Source organism: Anser cygnoides, chromosome 6 (genome assembly GCF_040182565.1).
Source record: "Anser cygnoides isolate HZ-2024a breed goose chromosome 6, Taihu_goose_T2T_genome, whole genome shotgun sequence".
NCBI classification, from domain to species: Eukaryota; Metazoa; Chordata; class Aves; order Anseriformes; family Anatidae; genus Anser; species Anser cygnoides.
In genome coordinates, this window is record NC_089878.1 from 8,184,426 (window position 1) to 8,202,511 (window position 18,086).

General features: G+C 37.1%; 1 protein-coding gene across 9 annotated transcripts in view; it reads left to right on the forward strand.

Moving 5' to 3' along the window:
* NCKAP1 (NCK associated protein 1) overlaps nucleotides 1-18,086 on the forward strand; it is a 60,127-nt gene that overhangs the window by 36,410 nt on the left and 5,631 nt on the right. For all 9 annotated transcript variants that reach the window (XM_048058288.2, XM_048058287.2, XM_048058289.2 and 6 more), the window contains 11 exons: nucleotides 1,032-1,151; nucleotides 1,447-1,586; nucleotides 2,748-2,879; nucleotides 3,481-3,699; nucleotides 4,057-4,187; nucleotides 4,591-4,688; nucleotides 8,379-8,472; nucleotides 9,220-9,302; nucleotides 9,752-9,832; nucleotides 13,277-13,370; nucleotides 14,966-15,082. In XM_048058288.2, coding sequence (XP_047914245.1) covers nucleotides 1,032-1,151; nucleotides 1,447-1,586; nucleotides 2,748-2,879; nucleotides 3,481-3,699; nucleotides 4,057-4,187; nucleotides 4,591-4,688; nucleotides 8,379-8,472; nucleotides 9,220-9,302; nucleotides 9,752-9,832; nucleotides 13,277-13,370; nucleotides 14,966-15,082 — 1,309 coding nt within the window. The remainder of the gene's footprint in view (nucleotides 1-1,031; nucleotides 1,152-1,446; nucleotides 1,587-2,747; nucleotides 2,880-3,480; nucleotides 3,700-4,056; nucleotides 4,188-4,590; nucleotides 4,689-8,378; nucleotides 8,473-9,219; nucleotides 9,303-9,751; nucleotides 9,833-13,276; nucleotides 13,371-14,965; nucleotides 15,083-18,086) is intronic.

Sequence of the window (18,086 nt, forward strand, 5' to 3'; positions counted from 1 at the left end):
TTGTGAAAGTGTCTTTTCATTCTTGAGTGCTAATCTGAAATAATTGGATGAAAAAGATATACTGGAGTATGCACAGTGTGGGTTTTTCGTAGTTAAAAATTAAATCTTCTTCTGCCAAGCTTCATTTCCATATACGTCTATATCATTATTTTCCTCGTACACTTTGCTTTAAACAGCTGCAAACTTTATTTATATTAGAGAACCACTAAAAAGTTTCCAGGAAAACGTACCTTCAGGACAAGAGATGTCTTTCAGAACCATTCTAGTAACAGTAAGGAATCTTGTAGCCAAAGTCCACGGTGTGCTAGTTACTGAGAATTCAGCTGTAGCAAGCATATTTTGCCACAGCCAACAGAACTTTGAATTCAGTATAAGAATTCTAACTCGTAGCTACTATAATTTTGGAAAAATAATATTCACTGCACTGTGTACAATGTGTGGTAGCGTAGCTGTTACGAAGTACACATAAGTGGTGAAAGAAGGATTTCATTAAGACAGAATGCTGTACTTGTGCAGATCCAGTAACAAAGGAACTGAATCCAGAAACGTATGAAGCGGGGCTTCATTATTGACCTTCGGGGGTATGAATGACACTGCTTTCGCTGTAATTTGAGTTGCATACTCTTTCTCTTCGTTAATTTGTACCAGTACTAAATCTAAGAGGAGATTCACAGAAACCTTGAGTGTTGGACACTTTAGAGTTAGTACAGAATTGAAGATGAAAACCTCCTTTTAGATTTTTTGCCTCCTTTTAGAGGATTTTTGTTGCAACAAAGGTGTTTGTTTGTTTGTTTTTTTAATATGCTGTGTCAGTGACTGAAGATTTCACAGTTCAGGTTGCCCACAACAACACCAACAAAAACCCACGGTAAATGAAAGGCATTGAAGTTATTAAGGACTAATTTATATTTTTTGTTACCCCAGTTCTGTGATTTAGCGAACTGTTACCTGCAGAACAGTGTATGCATTTTATGAATAGCATAGGACTAAGGAAACTGAAAAACAGACTTGCTTATTTCTATTTTTAACAGCGACATCATATTGGAGATCGTAGTCTTTCCTTATGTAACATGTTCCTGGATGAAATGGCTAAGCAAGCTCGGAATCTTATCACAGATATTTGCACAGAACAATGTACGCTGAGTGATCAGGTGAGTGTTGTTCTGTCTCTTTTAATTCTTCTTTGAGGTTTTCTAGGTAGTTTGACCTTCGGAATTATGGCTGTGTTTCCCCTTCCTCCTTCTCCCCCTGACTTCGGAAAGTTTTCTGTTCATGAAGTGGAAAGTGGCTCGAGGAAGACTTTTTATATTAAATGGTATAGTTAGTAGTCGAAGGAGGTGTTACTTGTGTGATGAAGTCTCCACCTACATATAAGCTTATTTTGTATCTCATGGCTGCAAAGAAGTTGTATTTTAATTTGGGGGGGGATTTCTTTCCTTCTACTAGTTGCTGCCAAAGCATTGTGCCAAAACTATCAGTCAAGCAGTGAACAAAAAGTCAAAAAAACAGACCGGAAAGAAAGGAGAACCTGAAAGGGAGAAACCAGGAGTAGAAAGCATGAGAAAAAACAGATTGGTTGTGACAAAGTAAGCTGCCTCTTCTGTACCTTTCACCATGAATCCCAAGTCAAAACTTGTGTTTTTTACATGTTAAATACTTCTTGCTTATACTATTCCAGTAAGGTTGACTGTAAATATGGCAAGTTTCTAGTTTGTGAGCATGTGGTCCTTCTATAGCTTGAACAGAGCCCGAAATAATGTATTTAGAGCAATAGGAATGTACATCTCATTTATTAATCACCTTGACTCTTTCCTTTTTTTGAGCAGAAAGGGTCCCTGTGCTGTAGTTAGGTTTCCTGCATAGTCATATCAATTGAGGAAGTGGGAGTTGAAGGTGTGGATGGCATCTTAATTCTGCTTTGCTTAACATTGGGATCAGGATAATGTATGGGCTGGGCCGGAAGTTGTTGCTGCTGAAATGCAGTTCGGTGCCTTCATCTGCTGGAGCGGAGTTGAGGCTTTTGTGCCTGCATCAGAGCAAACTAGAAACAAAACAAAATAAGACCAACCTGAAAAAGAAAGGGAAAGATGAGTAAGTCCAGTTTGAGGTGTAAGAGGTAATAGGAGAGGAAAAACAGCGAGGTAGATGATTCTTGGGAAGGATAACAGGACGAGTTGGTAGAGCAACAGAAGTAAGAGGAGGAAGGAAGCTGTGAAAAGGAGACAATAAACGTTCGGTATTGTGGCTGGGTGCTGCTAAATGCACACTGATGAAAAGGAAGTCTTTTTGTTACAGTTGCAACAGTCAAACATCAGAAAACCATAATTGACTAGAGAAGTTGAGGAAAAATAACTTATAGCTTAAGATTCGTTTTCCCTGTATTTAGTACCGGTTGGTAGCAAGCATTACTTCTATTACTAAGTTCAGTTAAGAAGGAACCACCTTAACAGACATTTAGAGGGAAATTGTTTGTGTATGTGTATAACTATATAAAAACATATACATTACATCACTGTGCATAACGCAGATCAATATACAGTTGTAGGTTTCTGTTCTTACCCAAAATGCTGATTTTCGATGTTATAAGCTAGAGTTGTATGTCTGATGAAAGCAGATAAAGCTGATGAAAGGAAAGTTAGAGCTGTGGGTGGTCTTGAGGCATCTTCCATTAACTGTATGCTTTCCACGATAATATATTCTAATGTTAAATTAATTTCTTTGTTGTTATTTTTTAACTGTTCATAAAGCCTGGACAAACTGCACACTGCACTTTCTGAGCTCTGTTTCTCAATCAATTATGTACCAAACATGGTGGTTTGGGAACACACATTTACCCCAAGAGAATATTTAACATCTCACCTGGAAATCCGCTTTACCAAGTAAGAAATATTGTAAAGACAGTTGTACTCATAAACAAGATAAATCCTTGGTTTGACATTAGGAGTATTGTGTGCTTACTATATAAGATTCATTTTTAAAGGTAGATGGCAAAACTCTTAGGTCAAATTCTTACTGACGTTACAGTTAAGTTTATATGTACAGACATAAATAGTTGTTAGTTCTTTAAAATATATGGAAATTAGTATCACCTACTTAACAGCCTGATCCTGCGCTCCTAGTCCTGTGTGTTCTGTAGGCACTGGTGATACTTTTTTTTTTTAGGCATTTATAGAGACTCTTTTGCACCATTTCTGGCTTTGTTTCAGGTATTTGAGTCTACTCGTTTGAAACTAAAACTGTGACAGCAACCAAGATTTTCATCTAGATTTTTTTTTCCAAAAAATCTTCTTTTAAAACTGCTGATGTAGTGTAGCCATGATTTAGAGCTTCATACTTGCAGATTAAGGAAGAATTCTAAAAGCTTTGAGTAATATTGTAATCATGAATATGAAAATGATAATCACTGATGATTTTAATAGCTGCATCCTTCTTCAATTTCACTAAGAAACGCTTGTAACTCCTATTTTTTGTTTTTAAAAGGTCAATTGTTGGAATGACTATGTATAATCAAGCAACACAAGAGATCGCAAAGCCTTCAGAGCTGTTAACCAGCGTAAGAGCCTATATGACAGTCCTCCAGTCAATAGAAAACTATGTACAGATTGACATCACACGAGTATTTAACAATGTTCTGCTTCAGCAAACCCAGCATTTAGATAGTCATGGTGAGCCAACCATTACCAGTCTGTACACAAATTGGTAAGTAATTATATGAATACTTGTTACAAGCTCTTTATATTACTTTTACTTAAATAAAAAGCTGGAATTGGAGAACTGGAGTTGCATGTGGTTTAGGTGTTTGGAATTTTCTTAAGTTCCAGACTTCTCAAGTTTACTTCTCCCAGTACCTGCTATAAAAGCACTTTGAAGTTGGCCCGTTGTGAAATTCAGTCTTTCTCAGGGGAGATGTAGCATAAGATACAGGTATTCACTTGAACTATGAAAGTAAAACTGAAGTCTACAGGCTTTGCTGTCCCTTTATCACACAAGGGCATTTCATTTGTATAGAGGTATCTGTGAATGTCTTCATCTAAAACTTGTTCCCTTTCTGATAAGGTATTTGGAAACTTTGCTAAGACAAGTCAGCAATGGTCACATAGCCTATTTTCCAGCCATGAAGGCTTTTGTGAATTTGCCTACAGAAAATGAATTAACATTTAATGCTGAAGAATACTCCGACATATCAGGTAAACTTTGTGCGATGTTTCTGTTGAATGTTTCAGAGATAGTTATCTGCTTGAGTAATTGGAACTAGAGCAACTCTTAACGTATTGTATTACATTATAGACAGCACTTGTTAATTTTCAGTAGTATTTCAGTTTTTTATTCCTATTGCCTTTGTGCCTTGAGAGAGCTTGTTTTTCCTATTTTCTTTTAAAAAAAGTTAAAGAGCTGGGCGTTTGAGCTACAGCAATGGGAGTATGATGTGTTGGTGACTGTTGCTCCAGTTTTGTTCCAAGTTCTAGTATCTAAAATTTTTTTTAGATGTAAAATAATTTTGTAATTAAAATGCTATTGCTATATAGATGATGAACATCATATAACTGAATAAGAAACGTTTGAAGTAGAACAGTTTGTTTTATTTCTCAGAAATGAGAGCCCTTTCAGAACTTCTGGGACCATATGGCATGAAGTTCCTAAGTGAAAGTCTGATGTGGCACATTTCATCTCAGGTTGCTGAGCTTAAGGTAACCAAGGAAATTTGGGTGGGAAGAACGGGAGTTTAAGGTAACCAAGACTGGGTGGGAAGAAGGGGAGTTTTCTGTTTCAGCTTCCTTTAGGATATTTAATAGCTATGTTTCTGCATGCCATCCATATGAAGTGACTGCATCACACAAACTGATAAAGCTGTGAATTTTACCATTACTTTGTAGTACCCTTGTCCATGTAGTACATGTGTATACCACACTCTTCAGTAGCTGAATGGTCAGGACTTTATGCTGTCTCTCTTTATTTTTGCTAGATGCCCTGAGTTAGGAGACAAGTCTCTTCTTCTCATAAGTGGGAAGAGAAATGCTCTTCAAGACCTTCAGATGCTTGCAGAGAGCTTCACTATCTCTGTTGACTTCCAAAACTCAGCGTGAAAAACTCACGTGTGTCTTAGACAAACCTGCAGGCATCTTCAAGGACTTATTTTCTTTATCATGTATGTCAGTGTGTATTGACAGGGAAGCATGTGGTGCCAGTGTAATTAACTCTTTCCGGAAACATGCTTTAATAAACTCAACAGCATATACTACTTTCCCATGATAGTCATGCTATAAAAATGCCACTAATAGGCATATATTTGTTTTTCATGACTTACTTTTCTAGAGTCATTTCCAAGTTACTACATCTCATCTTTAATTTATTTAACCAATAATTGCAAAAAATATTTTTCGTATCCATTCATGTGTGTTGTTTTTTTAAAGAGGCACATTCAGTACTTATGGATATAAGGAACTTTCACTGTTTCTTCAACTATTTATTACTATTATTAGCACACCAAGCCTTTAGAAGCGTGTGTTATAGAACCATAGAATGGTTTGGGTTGGAAGGGACTTCAAAGATCATCTAGTCCCAACCCTCCTGCCATGGGCAGGGACACCTCCCTCTAGACCAAGTTGCTCAAAGCCCCATCCAACCTGGCCTTGTGTCTTTTTAATACATCCGATGTTACATTTTCCAAGATCTCATTCTCTGTAAACATTGTGAATGCTAGTGCTGCTGAGGTGTTAGGACATACGATGCCCTAAAAGATTTGAAGCCTTTTGTTGGCACACCTTAAGGAGAGAGGGTGCTTTTTCACCAGGCGCCACAAAAGCAACCCTGACCCAAGTGACCAACACAGAGCTGGACAGGGCAGTTGGTTCTTTGTGCCCCTTCCAGTTGCTGAGTTTTAGGATGAGGGTTGCTAGTTAAGAATGCTGTAATTTTGAAGGTTAAATTAAATAGGTCCTGGCTATGCACAGTGACATCTGTCACGTTTCAAGTAAAACACAAAGCCAATGGACAGACGTTCTCTGGGAGCTGCTTTCTCCGCTTACTCTTAGGTTGTCTTCCTTAAAATCAACATGCTTGTTATTGTAGCTCCGTATATGCTTTTTAAAAAGACAACTTTAAATTCTCTGACGTTTGTTTTCTGATGCTGCTAAGGATAAGCAGAACACAAGGTAGATCCACGTGCACATGACCACATATTTGGAGGAGGACAATAAAGCAATAAAATGTTCATCTCTTTGGCTCAGATGCAGTTGGCTTTGCAGAGAGCACGGAGAAACATCTGTGTTTGGGGGAAAGGAAACACCAAGAGGATAGAATGGGGAATTCATTAAGAGGGTTCAAAATGCTTGCTTTGCTTCCCGCAGTGGGACCAGGTGTTGGTTTTATATCTGGAGGTTAAGACGAGGGAGAGGGGTGTTGGATATTGCCTCATTTAACTAACTGTTTGAACTGTAATCCAGCCTGTCCCTTTTAAATCTTAAACCAGTATGCTGGTTATTTTTGTGAAGCTGAAAGCTTGACTCAATAACAGTGTGTGGGCTATTGCCTTCAATCTCGCATTCTGGAGCGTTAAAGGATTGAAATTCAAATGTCACACATCTGCCAAGTTCTGATACATCAGTTGGTTTAAAATTGCCCATCTTGATTTCAGTGCAAACCAGTGATCGATCTGTTTGTTGGTTTTGGCTTTCAGCATAGAAATTCATAAATTCATTTTTTTCTATGTGCACACACACGTGCAAATTCTTGGAAGCAGTTGTTTTGCTGCATCTTTTGTAGCTTCTTTCTTTCTTTGCTTCTCGTTTAAAATAAGAGTGAAAGTGGGAAGACTTGGGTGAATTATGGATAGACTAGAGGTTATGGAAATAGCACAACTATGACACAATGTACTGGAATCTGAGAGGTCTAAGCTGTTGGACAGATCTGGTTTGCATGGGCTACTTGACTGGTGTGAGTAAACAGAGACCACAGTTTATTTCATAGCAGCATTATGGTTTAAGTCATCTTGTTTATTCTCTTCCTGTGGTCACAGGAATATTTACTCTAATATTTAATTTCACTGCTTGCCAGTTGCTATGTTTTGCCCTGTTTTCAGCATGGGTTGAATAAGATAAAGCTATTAAAGCAGGTAGCAGAACTGTCAAAGGTCAATTATTCTTGGGTCCCTAGCAGTAAGTTCCTGTGTGTTTCTTCTTTTAGGTTATACGTGGTATATCTTAAATTAAGCTCCAGGCCTATAATGACCTGCTTGTCTGATGAATGTTAGCTTTCCTGGTCACTCCCCATTGCCCTTTTGGTTCTGCTGCTAAGTAATTGAGCTGGGTCGGGATGCATCCACCTAAAAAATAAAACTAGTAATAATCCCTTTGAAAGATTGCCCCCAGTCCAGAATATCTTGTTTTCTGTTTCTATCCTTAATTTTTTTTCCTACTGTTTAGTACACAAAGCACTGAATTATGTTCTCTTCAACAGTAGGGAAAAGTTTTCCTCACTTAATCTTCAGAAGCACATACCACATTAGTTTTCTAAACTTCTTTAGCTGCTGGTTTTCCTCTATAAAAAGAGAGAGAATCATATTTTCCATTTCCGAAATGGAGTAGTTGGTAATCAAACTGCAAAAACATTATTTTTAAGAATAAAGTACCTATTTCTTGCCTGAAGAGAGTTTAAAAATGCTACTTGGCAAAGCATAAGTTTCTCAGCTAGCAAGAAATGCTTTTTGGATGTAACATTTTATAGATCTGATTATGCAATTTTAGTAATTTAAATATGAATCTGATACATATTTGGAGAATGATTACAGGGAAGATATTACTTCTACCTATATCCTATAATATGCATATGTGGGAGTTGTGACAAATTTTATTTATGCTTTTATTTTGTAATGGAAGAAAATTCCAAGTAAACTGCACCAATATTTAACGATCTGACTCTTGCATTCTTTATTCCATTTTTCAATTTTTCCATCATTAAATTTGTAGTCCTGACGTCAGGCCAGTCTTAAATTTATATCCAGTGGAAGGAGCAACCCACGAGAAGGAATTGCTTTTGGAATCTGCCTTTTTGTTAACACAAGCTTATTTTTCTTATAAAAATCTAAATAACATGAGGAGTTACTGCTTAGTTTTACTGAGTTTCATTCCTTTGTTTTAAGTACATTTTTCTGAATATAAAAATGTTTAAAGGGTTATCTGATCTTCTGCTTTTTGATTCAGAGCTTGCTTTTGCGTAGAGCGGGTCCTGAGGGTAATTTTGATGCTGTAGTGCCATTTAGAATGCACTGGGTATGTCTGTATTCCATAAGCTCAGTTTATTCTCTGCCAAACTGAAATCATGCATTTATCCTGCTAACGTGTCTGAATCTATAGCTGACCTGAATCCTTGCTTCTCTTTAGAAACTTGTGGTGGAGAATGTTGAAGTTCTAACACAAATGAGGACCAGCTTTGACAAGCCAGACCAGATGGCAGCACTCTTTAAAAGATTATCATGTGGGTAATTAGCAGGGTGCTACTATTGGTACAGAGTTGTTTTTATCCTTACCTTTGTAAAGAACTTAAGAAGAATTAATGTTGCTGTATAAAGCTTACAGAAGCAGCAGAATGTACGCTAGTTACTATATGTGAACTCATAAACTGATGCACCTTTTCAAACTTTTCCAGTCTTCTCATGTACAGACAAAAATGAGATTTCAGTGCAGGCAGTACAGTACTGTTGAGCTTTTAGCATTGTTTTTTCCTCCAAGGCTGATAATGTATAGCCATAACAACAATTATCTAGATGAACACATAGTTATAAAATAGGAAGCATTGGTCTTTTTGACGCACGTACTTCTGATTCCTCCACAGTGAATTAATTATTGCATTTATTGAAAGAATTTTTGCAAAATAACTAATAAGTAGTATTTTTTTTAACAAATTATTATTGTAGTGGAACATTTTGGTCTCAAGAAAACGCAGAACTAGTGTTAGCGTCAAATACTGTCAACTGTATCTAATGGGGTCATTCCATGAAGTGGTTAACAGGAAATGTCTTCTACTGGAAATCCCATCATCAGATCAGATGTAAAAACCTGCTTAAGCACATGTTTTTTTTGGCTGTATTAAGGAATGCCTGTGCTTCTCAGTACCATGTGTCTTTCAGTATTTTAAGTGGTTTTTTTCCTTTTTCTTTTTTTAAGAATTTAGCTTGTAATCATCAAGAGGTTCTTGAAAACTATTGTTCTTGTTTCTCTGCAGCTGTTGACAGTGTTTTGAAGAGAATGACAATTATTGGTGTAATCTTGTCTTTCCGGTCGCTGGCACAGGAAGCACTTAGAGATGTAAGAAATAACTGAATATATTCCAAATAATTTTCATTAAATTTAATAATAAGGTATTTGAAACTTCAGTGTTCAGAAATGATGCTACTTAAAAGGTTGGCACATGGGTAAAATACTCTGTCATAACTGAACGTTGAATTGCAAGTTGTGGGAGAAAAAAGGTCTACTTTTTGAGTACTGCTCAGAGAAGTACTACATTAAACCATTCAGGTTTTAGTTCAAGCATGTCTCTCAATGTTTTCAGTGTTTAGTAAGCTTTAAAAGCTTGCTTTCTGCTTGTTCACCAACAGCTTGATTTTGGGGTTTATTGGACTTATGTCTTAAATCCATAAAATAATATGCATAAAATAGCTCATCAAAAAATGAATGCAGTAAAATAATGGTGGCGTCTAATTGATCATTAACATTGAAAGTATTGTTTTCTCATTTTCTGCATTTGTCTCTTGTAGGTCTTGTCCTACCACATTCCTTTCCTTGTAAGTTCCATTGAGGACTTCAAAGATCACATTCCAAGAGAGACTGACATGAAGGTAATGTTGGGTCCAATGGGTGATGGAGTCATTTTTGGAGGTGACTGAAAATACCTAAGGGGCAAGACTTTCGTGCCCCTTACTTAAATGATAAATGTTGAAACAAAGAACATCGTTTTTTCCAAAGAGCTACGTAGTTGTGCTTCTGCAGTCTACTGATGTTCTGGGAAAAAAACTGATGAGATGAGCACGAGTCTCTATTTGCCTGTGATCACATTTGAGAACTTTCATGGAAAGAGTTAAGAACAAAATTTATCAATTGTTAAAACATGACTAAGCAATAAGAAGAATGCTGTGCTTCTTCACAGTATGAGCAGTGCAACTGGTAAAACTAAACGTTCCAAGGACTCTGTGCGTGTTTGGAGGTCTGGGCATGGATTTTCACATTGAATTGAAAATTCTTCTGAACCTAGTCTCTGACATGTTTGAAAAAAGCTAGCAACATAGATTACATGCCTTGTTTCTTAATGGTAGTATGCTTCCATTCCAAAATCCTTCTTAGTATATTATATGGCTGCTCGTTTTGGATACACAGTAGCTGCAGCTTAGCTTGGTTTTCACCTTCTCATTCCCACTTGGAGCCCGTGAAGGGCTGCAAGCCTTCTTAAAGGTATCATGGTGATGCAGAAAGTGTGTAGCAGCCATACCTTGCACAACTCTTGACAGAGAGTTTCATTTTGACAGAAGCAATTTTTAGAAAACTCCTCTTGAGTCAAGTATGGTTTTTAAAGGCTGGAATGTGTTATGCCTGAACTTGAAGGTTATGTTTTGCTGTTTATTCTTTGTGCAAAAGTTCTGTTGTTTATTGGAATTTATTAAATAAATAAATTCTTCTCCTCTAAACAAAACAAAAAACGTAGGTGTGCATATTTGTATTGATGACAAAAACAGTTCGTAGCCCACTGCAGTGAACATCATCGTTTGACAAGGCACAGTTATGCATTCTGAAAATGTCAGAGGTTGTGTGAAGAATATAACTTATTAAAATTTCACATGCTTTCTGAAACTTCTAATGCTGGCAAGCTGGACATAAATGTTTGATGTCCCACAGAAGACTGAAATTCATAGCACAACAGAAATTCTGTGGAAATACTATGGAAAATGAACTTCCAGGATGCTGGCTCATGGTAATTATATTAAAATGATGCAAGTTGCCTTTGCAGTTCTCAAGAAAAGCCTTTTTCAGAGAAAAATTCTCACCTACTTCAGTTATCAATTATTTTCTTTGCAACAGTATCATGTTTATTGAACTTGGGGAATCAAGAATGTGGAAGAGATGAGAAGGAAAGTTCACTGCTTGCTTGTGCCTGATCTTTTCAAAAGGCATCTTATGACCTCTGATACCAAAGAAGTACTGAAAAATAGTATAGGATAAAGGCTGCAACAGTAATAAATACTTGAAGATAATCTTTTTACTATTGACGTTTTAAAGTTGGTGATTCTAGATCATGTTGAACATCTAAATGGATCTCTAAAGACATCACTGAACTCATTTGTGTTAGCATATACAGTGAAGCATACGTATAGTACTTGCTGCTTCTGTTCTGGAAGTCTCTAGAGTGACTTGCAGTCATTGGAACAATTAGATGACAACAACAAAGGTTGTCTACTGCTAAATGAAACCGTGTTGAGGACTGTTCTCTGGCTCATACGCCACATAGCACCACCTGGTCACCCCTGCTTTATATGATAGTTGGCTGCTGGCCTTTTCTGGGCCCTGTCTGTTTTCCCTATGATTCTTAGATACACCTATTTTGTGTGCATTTTTTCCAGTTCAAAGTGTCTAAAATAATACAAGGGCTATAGTTCAGTCCACCAGTATGGTGTTTGTATGGTATCAGCTTAGATATCACATCTTGTGGTGTGGCATGATGCCATGTAGTCTTGTTTGAGAGTACAGGCTTGCAAGGCTAATGTCGGAGGACTGTGCATGGAGAAGGAGCCAAACCTGTGTAGTCTTATCCATAGTGCCTACTGGGAATACTGGGAACTCTGGCATGTGCTATCCCGTAACTCTGCCAGAGCTTTGTCTTGAAAACAGCTTGTTGGTGCAGCCAGAGCTACGAGCCTGCTAACAATTAAGCCCTGTAGAAAATCAGCAGTTCCTTGTTTGAACTTTCTCCCTGGTCTAGTTGTGTACAGATCTCACAAGTCATTGTACAGTGGATTAGAACAATCACATATTTTAGGGTATAGTAACGCAATAATATCCTATATGATGAATTTACTATAAAGCATAAATAGCTCTAAATCTGCTAATGAAATACATACTTGATATGAAATGTTATTTTTCTTTTGGCATCCCTCCAATTTATGATTTGGGATGGCTGGTAAAATGAGGATTTGTTCTCCCTTTATTTGGTTATTCTCAATGTTAAGCTGTTGGGATGTCTATATAGGCTTTTAGAGACAGGCCTATTCTTGATCCACTTTGTATTCCTTAACGGTTTTGTTGTGAGCTAGCTGCCATTCAGATGTTGGTAACTGTTTTAATGCAGCTCTGTACTCAAGTTATCTTATGTCCTGCTGGCAGCAGAGCACCATGTGAACAAAGCAGTGTATTTTCATATCAGAACTAGCCCTCAGGTGTCCAGGCTGGGCAAAATGAGTAAATACAGTCTGCACAATAGCCCCTGCCTGCAGCTAACCAACTCTATGTGAGAATTTATGGGAGAGGTGTAAAACTTCTCAACTGTTAATGTCAGTAAGGCACTTCATCAGCATTTCTCACAGTCCTTTGTATTTGGTAGAGACCTGCTTTTGGAGAGATTCGATCTGAGCTACAGGTTCAGGTACTTAATTCAAAGCCTAAATTAGGGAAGGAAAGAAATAGAGTTGCAAGTGACAATATAAAGTACAGCCTTGGGCATGCTTGAAAATGGACTACATTTCAAGGTGTTTTTAGTTCCTCCAACTGTTAAGAATTAGACTGTAAGTGATCCTGGCACTTGGAATCTCTGGACACCGAATCTGTATCAAATTTGAATGTTGTAAGATTTCTTTTCTGCCTTACTCTAATATTTTATCAAATCATGAGTTTTGGCTTCTGTCTAAAAATGCTGTGTTTATAGATGTTAGTTGATAGATCTGGTAGAGAAAATCTGTTAGTTTTTTGAGCAGTAAAGAAGGGCAGAAAACAGATAATTGGAAGTCAGGATGTTTGCTTTGGAGGTGATGTAGGAAAGTATACAAGCTTTGTTTGGCCTGACAAAAAGAAATGATAATCTAGCACACAAAGTACTGACCAAGTTGTTCAGTCTAGGTTAGAGGCAAAAAAATAAAAATAAAAAAAATGCAGAGGCTGTTTACCTCGTTTTAGCTAAGCTGAAATTCCCTTAATGCTTCAAACTAATATAAACATTTTAAGCATGTCAGCATAACTGCTTCACCATGTTTACACAAAAGTGTTGTCTTCCTTGTAATTATCTTTCTTCTGGTCCTCAGGTGGCAATGAATGTATACGAACTGTCATCAGCTGCTGGATTGCCTTGTGAGATTGATCCTGCCTTGGTTGTAGCACTGTCTTCCCAAAAATCAGGTAAGAAATTACAATTTAAAAGATCTAAGTGGGGAAAAAATCACAGGAGAAGTAAAAAAAAGCGGCCTGAGGGATGGAAGCGTTTAGAGAGCTAGGAGACTTGTATGTTTGGGTCCTTTGTATTCCTTTGATGAACTTCATAAACGACATATCATGAATATTTTGTGCCTACTGCCTAGAATACGCAGATGTTATCTGAGAATCTTTTCAACCACATACAAATTACCTTCTTGACCTAGAGAAGGGTAATGGATAGATGCTGAAGGAGTTTAATGCCTAATGGTTAAGAACTTCAATAATTTGAGGACAATGAAAGTAGGACTTGATTGTGAACAGCTACAGATGTGATCAGTTCCCTTTTATAGGCCTGTAACAAGTCTGTGTCATGTTAAGTAGGCACTAGAAGGTAAATGCCAGCTGAATTTGTGAATTTCACAACATTATTACTGCTTTATTATACAAGTGCTAACGTGCAGCTTACAAGGGGGAAACATGTAAAACAAGCATACTGATGTCCTCACATGTATAGTGCTTCCTCTCGCTTTAAAGCACCACCGTTGAAGCTTTTCAGTTTTGTTTACACTGGCAGTTTTGAAGGCATGAATTAAGATCCTTAAGTGCTTTCTGGCAGTCTTCAGCTTTGTTCCCTGTCTTCCTTACTGACTACTTTATTGCTTTTGTTCCCATGTGTAATGGATAGTTAATGTTCTAATCAGATTGTGACTATTTTAAATGTTAACCTGATTTTTTTTTTGCTTTAGTAGCTATTTGCGAGGAGAAAATACAAATAACTCACAAGGGGTAATTTAGCATTAAAACTTAAATGTGTCAAGCACAATATATTCACATACCTTAAAATATAAATGTGTATTTGTTTATATGCACCGTATGTGTAAAATACATAGGTATATCTTTGGAAGGCAGCTAGTTTCAGAAATGGCATTTTAAATAGATTGTTTTCATTGTTCTGCCCTGAAATATTTAAGCTGTGTGAACAGGCCAGGGAATTTCTGTGTTTTCATGATTGGTTAGGATCTTGTATTTTGATTCTTACCTTCTTTGTTGTTTGTGTTCTACTTCTAGTAAATGAGTTTGTAGAGATTTAGGTTCTGCATTTCACCAACCATTGACTTTTTTAAAGTAAACTTAACACTGAGGTGTGGTGGCAATGATGTTTTTGAAAGGACATCCTTTTAGTGTGAGTTGTGATGAGTGCACTTCACCGCCTTCTGCTCATTTACCAACGGAAGAGTGCTGGAGGAGCTCTCCTCAGAGTGATAACCGGATTTACACCAGCATGAAAACTACTACATGAAAACTACTCAACATATTAAAATCTTCAAACTAAATAGTTAGCAGTAATAGACTGGCAGCAGTCTTCATCCCTGTAGATAACAAGCTGGACATTTTGAAGCTCCACCCTGTGTCTTCTGGCACAACTGAGATAGTATTCCTTCCTTCACAATACTGCCATTGATTTTGTTGGTTTGGTTTTAAATTTCAGTTTGGTCAAACACTTTAAACAACCTACAGCTGAAAATACACATTTGTAGATGATTTTTGAATTAAAGAGCTTTTATTATTTTTGTTTTCAGAAAACATTAGTCCAGAAGAAGAATACAAAATCGCTTGCCTTCTCATGGTCTTCGTGGCAGTGTCCTTGCCGACTTTGGCTAGCAACGTGATGTCTCAGTATAGCCCTGCCATTGAAGGTAATGTAGAGTTAGCTAACTGTTTGCTATGAATGTTTTCTTCGTAGTAGTCGTGGGAGTTTCTTGAGTACTTTTGCTGTAAATATTTACTTAAATTTTGCAGTGAAGAAAATTTAAAGCTCAACTATCCCCAATCCAGAAAAGGTCTTTTGAAAGGTACTTTGAAAAGCATTTACTTAACTCTTGTTTGAGATAACTTTCTGTAAGGAGTCTCTTACTTGAGATTTTGAGAGCAGTTCAGATACTGTAGGGGGCAATCTTGGACTAATATGTGGAAATGGTAGAGTATATATTCTCTGTTAATTAGTGCAACAGTACAGATATTTTAGCAATAGTTTTATTGGCTTTGTGAAACTCATATGAGGTATCTTCTATATATTTAATGTGCTGTTCATATTACTAAGTATAACATTTTGAAGACGGGATCTGGGAGGTATGAGCTATGGACAGAATTGTATCCTACAGAATAGTTCAACTTGAAGGGAAAGAGAGAGAAAGCTTTGCCTCAAGGAAATTCTTTGCATGTTATCCACCAAAAAAAGGCTCTTTCAGACAAATCTCAGTTGAAAAAGAATGACTGACAAATCTGTTCCAGTACATACAAAAGTCACCTTTTAGCTGATCAGACTATTTCTGATGTGGTGCGTAGCATGGCTTGCATAAAAGACCACATTTGTTCTGCACCCATTTACCGGATACAGTGGGAGGTTTTTTTTCCTATTTATTAAGTTGCTTTACTGTAAATCAGGACAAAGTGTAACTCACGCAGTGTCTAAAGTGACTTCTGAAAATATAAAATACAAATATTCTGAAAGACTTCTATCACTTTGTGGTATCCAAATCGCTTTTTTCTTGAGACCGCTCCCCACCCAAGGTTGGTGTTTTAAATGGGGTTAAAGATTTTGTAATTATATGTGTAAATTATCTTTCTTGATAGGGAAACATTTTTTTCAATTTGCAGATCAGGGTTTTGTTAACTCTAGTTTCATTTTAAACAGCATAGCCTTTTGCCCATTATGAAGAAGTTGAATAAATTTCTGATGCTGTGAGTAGAACCTGAATAGTAATTTGAAAGGTCAAGAATTTTGAAGTTAACAGCTTGTTCTGATGAACAGGGAGAACAGTTTGTGTCCTGCAGAGTTGTTTCATGTTATCTGCACTCAGTATTTCTATCGCTCTGTGTGTTTTCAAAGTCATGATGGCTGAAGGAAAAACTCAAAATGCAGGCAAGAAGGACTATGAAATGGTCGGTAGGGACAGGGAGAAACTTGCTTGTTAAAGCACAGCTAGGGTGGTTTTCTTAACTTCATCCAAATGAACTCACTTATGCATGCTTAAGACCACATCTCTTAAATATTTCTTGTTTGTAGTTTTGTAAAAGAAATCAGCTGGAAGCACGTTTTGATACCAGTTTTTCTTTCAAGAGCATCTTACCTACTAGTCTCAAAGCTTATACTATTTGCCAGAGGGACAGTATTAAAATTTTTATTATGATTATATTTTCTTAATATTTATTTGTAAGAGCAGTCTGTGAGAAACACCCAGCCCTCTAAAAATCTATTTCTAGGAACCCAGGTCAAGCCCGCTAGATGTTACTGCCCATGTGCTTTCCCCAGAAGGCTGGAGCTTGTGTGGTTTTGTTTTGTTTGAATTTCCCTCTCTACTAAGGACCATCTTAGTCTGTAGGTTGCTGGCAGGCTGAAACAGTAGATAAGGTTATCTTGTATCTGTTTTATATGATGTAGCTTAAATATTCCAGTTTCTATAATTTAATTTATATTTGGTAACTCTTACTGCGAAGTCAGGCAAAGCCTGTTTCATAAGTGGTTTCTTAAGTTAATAAAATCTCATAAAACTGTGACTGGAGAGAAATTACATCTAGAACTCAAATAAGCCTGTATTAGGAGTTGGCACTGATTTTATGAGATGTGGCCCCTGTATTATGTAATTCTTTACTGAGTAGACTCTTTTTTATTAAGAGAAAAATAGTCTGGCAAAAGAACTATATAAATATGTTCACTCTACAAAAATAACTGAACAAACAGAATAGACCTTGTCAGTCCTGCCTTCCTTGCATAATAATATTTTTTTTGTTCTGCCCCGTATTGTAGAACATCTGGCTTTAAACACTTTAAATATAGATACTATTTGCCAAATGGGAACTTAATAAATGCTGCTTTTTATGAAGTAAATTCTCTGGCCAAATCCTGAATTTTTTTACCATCAAGAAGCCACAGATTTGAAGGAGTTTCAGCTTTCTGCTCTGGCAAGACGTGCCTCCCAATTACAGGCAGTTCTTGGATAGCTTTAGCAATGTCTGTGTTCTCTCTGCCTTCTTCAAGATCAAGGCTGTTTCTTCCACTAGCTCCAGATAAAGGCTCAGGCTCTAACAGACCATTGTTTTTGTTCCCAGTAAGAAATCCGAATTTAGTCAAATACCAGACTAGAATGCTCGTTCGCTGTCTAGAGGCTAGACAAGAATACTGGTCTACAAGAGACAGCATTTTCCGAATACCTGAAACCTGCCACAGACTGCAAGACCACAGTTTGTTGGTTGAATTCTCCTTCCTGATAGTTTTTGTACAGTCTCTTCATCACAGAAGTCAAGTCACTTGAGAAAGTAAATTTAAATCAGCAGAATTAAGCTGAGCATGTGTTCTTGACTGATCCAAAGTGACTATTCATTTCTTGATTAGCATATTTACACAGCCTATTTAATTAAAAAATAGGAGACAGAGTAGGAGTATTGGCTCTTGCCCAGATGAGTAAGAGGGCCTGCTGGGGGAGAACCACAGCGATCTTTGCTGGGACCTACAGGTCAGCCTATTCATAGTCCACCTGGAAACGGTGGTGAAGGGTGAGGTGAGAGTTTTTGTGTCTGTGAAGTTCATGAGGATGTTAGAGGAGTGAGGAGCTGCAGATAGATAACCTGACACTGAGTAAAATGGATAATAAAACACCAAGTTAAACCCCTTGTAAATGAGTACAGTAATATGCGGGGGGG